Source organism: Salvelinus fontinalis, unplaced genomic scaffold, assembly GCF_029448725.1.
Source record: "Salvelinus fontinalis isolate EN_2023a unplaced genomic scaffold, ASM2944872v1 scaffold_0005, whole genome shotgun sequence".
NCBI lineage: Eukaryota > Metazoa > Chordata > Actinopteri > Salmoniformes > Salmonidae > Salvelinus > Salvelinus fontinalis.
This window is the reverse complement of record NW_026600214.1, coordinates 1,032,344-1,042,769: the sequence shown is the minus strand read 5'-3', so window position 1 is coordinate 1,042,769 and position 10,426 is coordinate 1,032,344. Positions and strand designations below refer to the sequence as shown.

Sequence of the window (10,426 nt, the reverse complement as noted above, 5' to 3'; positions counted from 1 at the left end):
AGTCAGTAGAATGGAATAGAAGTCAGTAGAATGGAATAGAAGTAGATTGAATGGAATAGAAGTCAGTAGAATGGAATAGAAGTCAGTAGAATGGAATAGAAGTCAGTAGAATGGAATAGAAGTAGATTGAATGGAATAGAAGTCAGTAGAATGGAATAGAAGTCAGTAGAATGGAATAGAAGTAAGTAGAATGGAATGGAAGTCAGTAGAATGGAATGGAAGTCGGTAGAATGGAATAGAAGTCAGTAGAATGGAATGGAAGTCAGTAGAATGGAATAGAAGTCAGTAGAATGGAATAGAAGTCAGTAGAATGGAATAGAAGTCAGTAGAATGGAATAGAAGTCAGTAGAATGGAATAGAAGTCAGTAGAATGGAATGGGAAAGAGTAGAATGGAATAGAAGTCAGTAGAATGGAATAGAAGTCAGTAGAATGGAATGGGAGAGAGTAGAATGGAATAGAAGTCAGTAGAATAGAATAGAAGTCAGTAGAATGGAATAGAAGTCAGTAGAATGGAATGGGAAAGAGTAGAATGGAATAGAAGTCAGTAGAATGGAATAGAAGTCAGTAGAATGGAATGGGAGAGAGTAGAATGGAATAGAAGTCAGTAGAATGGAATAGAAGTCAGTAGAATGGAATGGGAGAGATTAGAATGGAATAGAAGTCAGTAGAATGGAATAGAAGTCAGTAGAATGGAATAGAAGTCAGTAGAATGGAATAGAAGTCAGTAGAATGGAATGGAAGTGGTTTGAATGGAATAGAAGTCAGTAGAATGGAATGGGAGTGAATAGAATGGAATGGAAGTGAATAGAATGGAATGGAAGTGAATAGAATGGAATGGAAGTGAATAGAATGGAATGGAAGTGAATAGAATGGAATGGAAGTGAATGGAATGGAATGGAAGTGAATAGAATGGAATGGAAGTGAATAGAATGGAATGGAAGTGAATAGAATGGAATGGAAGTGAATAGAATGGAATGGGAGTGAATAGATTTGGAATGGACAAACAGGTTGTCATGGAAGCCATTAGCCTGGCGTATTTACTTCACACTTAGCCGCAATGAATTCAAAGCACATGTATAATTGACACTGCAGGACTGCACACACGAGCCGAATGCAGGAAACAGGAAACCCCTACAGTATGGCCTGGGAAGTAATGTGTGCCTCTTTGAGCTGTTGCTGTAACTCTTCAGACAGGCCTGTGCACAATGCACTACATAGACATGAAGTCTGTAAACAATTCACTACATAGACATGAAGTCTGTAAACAATTCACTACGTAGGCATCTCTGTCACAGACATGAAGTATGTTAACAATTCAGAGAGGCAAGAGGGACAGTTATATATTATCCTGTCCTCTTGAACCTAGGCTATTATCCTGTTCAGTCTCCTCCTGTCCTCTGGAACCTAGGCTATTATCCTGTCCAGTGTCCTGTCCTCTGGAACCTAGGCTATTATCCTGTCCAGTCTCCTGTCCTCTGGAACCTATGCTATTATCCTGTCCAGTCTCCTGTCCTCTGGAACCTAGGCTATTATCCTGTCCAGTCTCCTGTCCTCTGGAACCTAGGCTATTATCATGTTCAGTCTCCTGTCCTCTGGAACCTAGGCTATTATCCTGTTCAGTCTCCTGTCCTCTGGAACCTAGGCTATTATCCTGTCCAGTCTCCTGTCCTCTGGAACCTAGGCTATTATCCTGTTCAGTCTCCTCCTGTCCTCTGGAACCTAGGCTATTATCCTGTCCAGTCTCCTGTCCTCTAGAACCTAGGCTATTATCCTGTCCAGTGTCCTGTCCTCTGGAACCTAGGCTATTATCCTGTCCAGTCTCCTGTCCTCTGGAACCTAGGCTATTATCCTGTCCAGTCTCCTCCTGTCCTCTGGAACCTAGGCTATTATCCTGTCCAGTGTCCTGTCCTCTGGAACCTAGGCTATTATCCTGTCCAGTCTCCTGTCCTCTGGAACCTAGGCTATTACCCTATCCAGTCTCCTGTCCTCTGGAACCTAGGCTATTATCCTGTCCAGTCTCCTGTCCTCTGGAACCTAGGCTATTATCCTGTCCAGTCTCCTCCTGTCCTCTGGAACCTAGGCTATTATCCTGTCCAGTCTCCTGTCCTCTGGAACCTAGGCTATTATCCTGTCCAGTCTCCTGTCCTCTGGAACCTAGGCTATTATCCTGTCCAGTCTCCTCCTGTCCTCTGGAACCTAGGCTATTATCCTGTCCAGTCTCCTGTCCTCTGGAACCTAGGCTATTATCCTGTCCAGTCCCCTCCTGTCCTCTGGAACCTAGGCTATTATCCTGTCCAGTCTCCTCCTGTCCTCTGGAACCTAGGCTATTATCCTGTCCAGTCTCCTGTCCTCTGGAACCTAGGCTATTATCCTGTCCAGTCCCCTCCTGTCCTCTGGAACCTAGGCTATTATCCTGTCCAGTCTCATCCTGTCCTCTGGAACCTAGGATATTATCCTGTCCAGTCTCCTCCTGTCCTCTGGAACCTAGGCTATTATCCTGTCCAGTCTCCTGTCCTCTGGAACCTAGGCTATTATCCTGTCCAGTCTCCTCCTGTCCTCTGGAACCTAGGCTATTATCCTGTCCAGTCTCCTGTCCTCTGGAACCTAGGCTATTATCCTGTCCAGTCTCCTCCTGTCCTCTGGAACCTAGGCTATTATCCTGTCCAGTCTCCTGTCCTCTGGAACCTAGGCTATTATCCTGTCCAGTCTCCTCCTGTCCTCTGGAACCTAGGCTATTATCCTGTCCAGTCTCCTGTCCAATGGAACCTAGGCTATTATCCTGTCCAGTCCCCTCCTGTCCTTTGGAACCTAGGCTATTATCCTGTCCAGTCTCCTCCTGTCCTCTGGAACCTAGGATATTATCCTGTCCAGTCTCCTCCTGTCCTCTGGAACCTAGGCTATTATCCTGTCCAGTCTCCTGTCCTCTGGAACCTAGGCTATTATCCTATCCAGTCTCCTGTCCTTTTGAACCTAGGCTATTATCCTGTCCAGTCTCCTGTCCTCTGGAACCTAGGCTATTATCCTGGCCATGCCCCTTCTGTCCTCTGGAGCCTAGGATATTATCCTGTCCAGTCGCCTCCTGTCCTCTGAAATCTAGGCTATTAACCTGTCCAGTCCCCTCCTGTCCTCTGGAACCTAGGCTATTTTCCTGTCCAGTCTCCTCCTGTCCTTTGGAACCTAGGCTATTATTCTATCCAGTGCCCTCCTGTCCTCTGGAACCTAGGCTATTATCCTGTCCAGTCTCCTCCTGTCCTCTGGAACCTAGGCTATTATCCTGTCCAGTCTCCTGTCCTCTGGAACCTAGGCTATTATCCTGTCCAGTCTCCTGTCCTCTGGAACCTAGGCTATTATCCTGTCCAGTCTCCTCCTGTCGTCTGGAACCTGGGCTATTATCCTGTCCAGTCCCCTGTCCTCTGGAACCTAGGCTATTATCCTGTCCAGTCTCCTGTCCTCTGGAACCTAGGCAATTATCCTGTCCAGTCCCCTCCTGTCCTCTGGAACCTAGGCTATTATCCTGTCCAGTCTCCTCCTGTCCTCTGGAACCTAGGCTATTATCCTGTCCAGTGTCCTGTCCTCTGGAACCTAGGCTATTATCCTGTTCAGTCTCCTCCTGTCCTCTGGAACCTAGGCTATTATCCTGTCCAGTCTCCTCCTGTCCTCTGGAACCTAGGCTATTATCCTGTCCAGTCCCCTGTCCTCTGGAACCTAGGCTATTATCCTGGCCATGCCCCTTCTGTCCTCTGGAGCCTAGGATATTATCCTGTCCAGTCGCCTCCTGTCCTCTGAAATCTAGGCTATTAACCTGTCCAGTCCCCTCCTGTCCTCTGGAACCTAGGCTATTTTCCTGTCCAGTCTCCTCCTGTCCTTTGGAACCTAGGCTATTATCCTGTTCAGTCTCCTCCTGTCCTCTGGAACCTAGGATATTATCCTGTCCAGTCTCCTCCTGTCCTCTGGAACCTAGGCTATTATCGTGTCCAGTCCCCTCCTGTCTTCTGGAACCTAGGCTATTATCCTGTCCAGTCTCCTCCTGTCCTCTGGAATCTAGGCTATTAACCTGTCCAGTCCCCTCCTGTCCTCTGGAACCTAGGCTATTATCCTGTCCAGTGTCCTCCTGTCCTCTGGAACCTAGGCTATTACCCTATCCAGTCTCCTGTCCTCTGGAACCTAGGCTATTATCCTGTCCAGTCTCCTGTCCTCTGGAACCTAGGCTATTATCCTGTCCAGTCTCCTCCTGTCCTCTGGAACCTAGGCTATTATCCTGTCCAGTCTCCTGTTCTCTGGAACCTAGGATATTATCCTGTCCAGTCTCCTGTCCTCTGGAACCTAGACTATTATCCTGTCCAGTCTCCTGTCCTCTGGAACCTAGGCTATTATCCTGTCCAGTCTCCTGTCCTCTGGAACCTAGGCTATTATCCTGTTCAGTCTCCTCCTGTCCTCTGGAACCTAGGCTATTATCCTGTCCAGTATCCTCCTGTCCTCTGGAACCTAGGCTATTATCCTGTTCAGTCTCCTCCTGTCCTCTGGAACCTAGACTATTATCCTGTCCAGTCCCCTCCTGTCCTCTGGAACCTAGGCTATTATCCTGTCCAGTCTCCTCCTGTCCTCTGGAACCTAGGCTATTATCCTGTTCAGTCTCCTCCTGTCCTCTGGAACCTAGGCTATTATCCTGTTCAGTCTCCTCCTGTCCTCTGGAACCTAGACTATTATCCTGTCCAGTCCCCCCCTGTCCTCTGGAACCTAAGCTATTATCCTGTCCAGTCTCCTGTCCTCTGGAACCTAGACTATTATCCTGTCCAGTCTCCTGTCCTCTGGAACCTAGGCTATTATCCTGTCCAGTCTCCTCCTGTCCTCTGGAACCTAGGCTATAATCATGTCCAGTCTCCTGTCCTCTGGAACCTAGGCTATTATCCTGTCCAGTCTCCTGTCCTCTGGAACCTAGACTATTATCCTGTCCAGTCTCCTGTCCTCTGGAACCTAGGCTATTATCCTGTCCAGTCTCCTCCTGTCCTCTGGAACCTAGGCTATAATCATGTCCAGTCCCAATCCCACTGAAACCCCAAATCCGGACTCCTGCCTCGCATGAAAATTCCTAATTTTATTCTGTAATCCCATAGGTTGCATTGTGAAAGCACATCTCTTGCCTATGCATGTCAAAAAAACACTATAACATTCACCCCACTTCAGTGCTGTCTCGTATTGCCTCTCCATATGAGAGCTTCGGTAGAGAACGTGTGATCAACAAACGGTACGAGAGTAGATATGGATATTTTTGAAACAGAGTTGGTCCCTGTTTAAGATACCTTGATATTTAAACTAGGTCCAGTCTTCATCTCCACGTTATTCAGGAGCTGATCTGCTACTGTCACACCCTGACCTTAGATATCTCTGTTTTTCTATATATTTTGGATTGGTCAGGGTGTGACTAGGGTGGGTACTCTAGTTTTTTGTATGTCTAGGAGGTTTTGTATTTCTATGTTGGCCTGATATGGTTCCCAATCAGAGACAGCTGTTTATCGTTGTCTCTGATTGGGGATCATATTGAGGCAGCCATTTTCCTCATTTGTATTGTGGGATCTTGTCTATGTATAGTTGCCTTAGTGCACATCAGTAGTGTTTGGTTGGTTGGTTGGTTGGTTTGGTTGGTTGGTTGGTTGGTTGGTTGGTTTGGTTGGTTGGTTGGTTTGGTTGGTTGGTTGGTTGGTTGGTTGGTTTGGTTGGTTGGTTGGTTGGTTGGTTTGGTTGGTTTGGTTGGTTGGTTTGGTTGGTTTGGTTGGTTGGTTGGTTTGGTTGGTTGGTTGTTTGTTGTTTTGTTAGGTGAGTTTCAGTTTATTAAAATTATATTGAACTCTACTCACGATGCGCCTTGGTCTCATCATTATGACGAGCGTGACAACTACCTGTATAATCATTCGCTCCATTTTGCCAAATATCGGCGATGTTCTGTCATTCGTTGATGGAGGTTACGAAGCAACTTTGGTCGTTTGACTTTCTGTTTGACTGCGGTGACCAAGTCGGTGCTTCCTGAGCTCTGCGTGGAGATAACCCAGGAGGTCTACTGCTGAAACGCGCCCAATTCATTGAGGAACATGATAGCGCTCAGACTTTATAAACGGCCTGTTTCTCACTTCACAACAATGTCACTTACCGCTGTTTCCATCCGCAGTTTTTATGCCAGTAAAGGTCGTACCGTATAAAAAAATAGCATGACATCTGCGATGGAAAGTTTTGGTATTGTTGTATAAATGCCGACAGATCATTTGTTCGTTCCACATGGTGAGATTCTGCAAGAAATGGTGGTGGAAACACACCCTTTCACAGATCAACCATTTAACCCCTTCTCCCCCGTTTACCCTCTTCCCTCTCCCTCTTCCCTCTCCCTCTCCTCTCCCCTTCCCTCTTCCCTCTCCCTCCACACCTCTCCCTCTCCTCTCCCCTTCCCTCTTCCCTCTCCCTCCACACCTCTCCCTCTCCTCTCCCCTTCCCTCTTCCCTCTCCCTCCACACCTCTCCCTCTCCTCTCCCCTTCCCTCTTCCCTCTCCCTCCACACCTCTCCCTCTCCTCTCCCCTTCCCTCTTCCCTCTCCCTCCACACCTCTCCCTCTCCTCTCCCCTTCCCTACTCCCTCTCCCTCTTCTCTCCCCTTCCCTACTGCATCTTCTCTCCCCTTCCCTACTCCCTCTCCCTCTCCTCTCCCCTGCCCTACTCCTCCCCTTCCCTTCCTCTTCTACCGTTCCCTTCCTCTCCCCTTCCTTACTTCTTACTTCCTCTCCTCTCCTCTCCTCACCGCTTCCTTACTCCCTCTCCCTCTACCTACTCCATCTCCATCTACTCTCCTCTCCATTTCCCTACTTCATCTCCTCTCCCCTTCCCTAATCACTCTCCATCTCCCCTTCCCTTCCCTTCCCTCCCCTCCCCTCCCCTCCCCTCACTCCTCCCCTCACTCCCCCTCTCCTTCTCCTCTCCTCCCCTCCCCTCCCCTCACTCCCCCTCTGCTTCCCCCTCTCCTTCCCCCTCTCCTTCTCCTCCCCTCCTCTCCCCTCACTCCTCCCCTCACTCCCGCTCTCCTTCTCCTCTCCTCCTCTCCCCTCACTCCTCCCCTCACTCCCCCTCTCCTTCTCCTCTCCTCCTCTCCCCTCACTCCTCCTCTCCTTCTCCTCTCCTCCTCTCCCCTCCCCTCCCCTCCCCTCCCCTCACTCCTCCCCTCACTCCCCCTCTCCTTCTCCTCTCCTCCTCTCCCCTCACTCCTCCTCTCCTTCTCCTCTCCTCCTCTCCCCTCCCCTCCCCTCCCCTCCCCTCACTCCTCCCCTCACTCCCCCTCTCCTTCTCCTCTCCTCCTCTCCCCTCACTCCTCCCCTCACTCCCCCTCTCCTTCTCCTCTCCTCCTCTCCCCTCACTCCTCCCCTCACTCCCCCTCTCCTTCTCCTCTCCTCCTCTCCCCTCACTCCTCCCCTCACTCCCCCTCTCCTTCTCCTCTCCTCCTCTCCCCTCACTCCTCCCCTCACTCCCCCTCTCCTTCTCCTCTCCTTCTCCTCTCCATCTCCCCTTCCCTTCCCTCCCCTCCCCTCCCCTCCTCTCCCCTCACTCCTCCCCTCACTCCCCCTCTCCTTCTCCTCTCCTCCTCTCTCCTCTCCCCTCTCCCCTCCCCTCCCCTCCCCTCACTCCTCCCCTCACTCCCCCTCTCCTTCTCCTCTCCTCCCCTCCCCTCACTCCCCCTCTCCTTCTCCTCTCCTCCTCTCCCCTCACTCCTCCCCTCACTCCTCCCCTCCCCTCCCCTCACTCCTCCCCTCACTCCCCCTCTCCTTCTCCTCTCCTCCCCTCCCCTCACTCCCCCTCTCCTTCTCCTCTCCTCCTCTCCCCTCTCCCCTCCCCTCCCCTCCCCTCCCCTCCCCTCACTCCCCCTCTCCTTCTCCTCTCCTCCTCTCCCCTCTCCCCTCCCCTCCCCTCACTCCTCCCCTCACTCCCCCTCTCCTTCTCCTCTCCTCCCCTCCCCTCACTCCCCCTCTCCTTCTCCTCTCCTCCTTTCCCCTCACTCCTCCCCTCACTCCTCCCCTCCCCTCCCCTCACTCCTCCCCTCACTCCCCCTCTCCTTCTCCTCTCCTCCCCTCCCCTCACTCCCCCTCTCCTTCTCCTCTCCTCCTCTCCCCTCTCCCCTCCCCTCCCCTCACTCCTCCCCTCACTCCCCCTCTCCTTCTCCTCTCCTCCCCTCCCCTCACTCCCCCTCTCCTTCTCCTCTCCTCCTCTGCCCTCACTCCTCCCCTCACTCCTCCCCTCCCCTCCCCTCACTCCTCCCCTCACTCCCCCTCTCCTTCTCCTCTCCTCCCCTCCCCTCACTCCCCCTCTCCTTCTCCTTCTCCTCTCCTCCTCTCCCCTCACTCCTCCCCTCACTCCTCCCCTCCCCTCCCCTCACTCCTCCCCTCACTCCCCCTCTCCTCCTCTCCCCTCCCCTCCTCTCCCCTCACTCCTCCCCTCACTCCCCCTCTCCTTCTCCTCTCCTCCTCTCCCCTCACTCCTCCCCTCACTCCTCCCCTCCCCTCCCCTCACTCCTCCCCTCACTCCCCCTCTCCTTCTCCTCTCCTCCCCTCCCCTCACTCCCCCTCTCCTTCTCCTCTCCTCCTCTCCCCTCACTCCTCCCCTCCCCTCCCCTCACTCCTCCCCTCACTCCCCCTCTCCTCCTCTCCCCTCCCCTCCTCTCCCCTCACTCCTCCCCTCACTCCCCCTCTCCTTCTCCTCTCCTCCTCTCCCCCTCTCCTTCCCCCTCTCCTTCTCCTCTCCTCCTCTCCCCTCCTCTCCCCTCACTCCTCCCCTCACTCCCCCTCTCCTTCTCCTCTCCTCCTCTCCCCTCCTCTCCCCTCACTCCTCCCCTCACTCCCCCTCTCCTTCTCCTCTCCTCCTCTCCCCTCCTCTCCCCTCACTCCTCCCCTCACTCCCCCTCTCCTTCTCCTCTCCTCCTCTCCCCTCACTCCTCCCCTCACTCCCCCTCTCCTTCTCCTCTCCTCCTCTCCCCTCAGCTTCCTGGTCAGTTTCATGGTGGACGCCAGGGGCGGGGCCATGCGTGGTTGCCGTCACAACGGGCTGCGCATCATCGTGCCGCCCAGGAAGTGTTCCGCTCCGACGCGGGTGACGTGCCGCCTGGTGAAGAGGCACCGCCTGGCGTCCATGCCCCCCATGGTGGAGGGAGAAGGGCTGGCAGGACGCATCATCGAGGTCGGCCCCACCGGGGCACAGTTCCTCGGGTGAGACGGAGAGAGGGAGGGGGGAGTGTGGACGAGAGAGAGAGAGAGTGTGTCTGTGTGTCTGTGTGTGCTCGTTCGTGTGTGTATGTAATGTGTGTACGTCCTCGCGTGTGTGTTTGTTGACGTTCTCTTCTCCCCCCGTGCTGCGTAATGGATCAGTAAGCTCCACCTCCCCACGGCCCCGCCCCCTCTCAATGAGGGAGAGAGTCTGGTCAGCAGGATACTACAGCTGGGGCCTCCTGGCACCAAGTTCCTGGGGTAACTAAAACATTACAGCTAAGTTCCTGGGGTAACTAAAACACTACAGCTAAGTTCCTGGGGTAACTAAAACACTACAGCTAAGTTCCTGGGGTAACTAAAACACTACAGCTAAGTTCCTGGGGTAACTAAAACACTACAGCTAAGTTCCTGGGGTAACTAAAACACTACAGCTAAGTTCCTGGGGTAACTAAAACACTACAGCTAAGTTCCTGGGGTAACTAAAACACTACAGCTAAGTTCCTGGGGTAACTAAAACACTACAGCTAAGTTCCTGGGGTAACTAAAACACTACAGCTAAGTTCCTGGGGTAACTAAAACACTACAGCTAAGTTCCTGGGGTAACTAAAACACTACAGCTAAGTTCCTGGGGTAACTAAAACACTACAGCTAAGTTCATGGGGTAACTAAAACACTACAGCTAAGTTCCTGGGGTAACTAAAACACTACAGTTAAGTGTCTGGGGTAACTAAAACACTACAGCTAAGTTCCTGGGGTAACTAAAACACTACAGCCAAGTTCCTGGGGTAACTAAAACACTACAGCTGGGGCCTCCTGGCACCAAGTTCCTGGGGTAACTAAAACACTACAGCTAAGTTCCTGGGGTAACTCTATACCCTAGTATAGGTCACCTATACCCTGGTCTCATCATATATACCCTGGTCTCACCATATATACCTTGGTCTCATCATATATACCCTGGTCTCACCATATATACCCTGGTCTCATCATATCTTCTCTCCACATTTGAGTTACAGTGTTGTTGTGTTGTTGTTGAGAATTACAGTCTGATTCAGTTCCAGTTCTATCACATTCCCCCCCATGATTTTTCCTCCCCGATATTGTAATGTTGTGATTTTTCTATGCTCGGAATAGTATGTCACCTGACCCTCCTCCTCCTCCTGCTCCGCCTCCTCCTCCTCCTCATCATCATC

At 51.8% G+C, this 10,426-nt stretch overlaps 1 protein-coding gene across 1 annotated transcript in view; it reads left to right on the top strand.

Annotated features, from left to right (window-relative positions):
• Positions 1–10,426, top strand: part of LOC129841974 (ankyrin-2-like) — a 256,273-nt gene that overhangs the window by 159,388 nt on the left and 86,459 nt on the right. The window contains exons 28-29 of the mRNA XM_055910338.1: positions 9,009–9,233; positions 9,393–9,491. Of these exons, the coding sequence (XP_055766313.1) occupies positions 9,009–9,233; positions 9,393–9,491 (324 nt within the window). The remainder of the gene's footprint in view (positions 1–9,008; positions 9,234–9,392; positions 9,492–10,426) is intronic.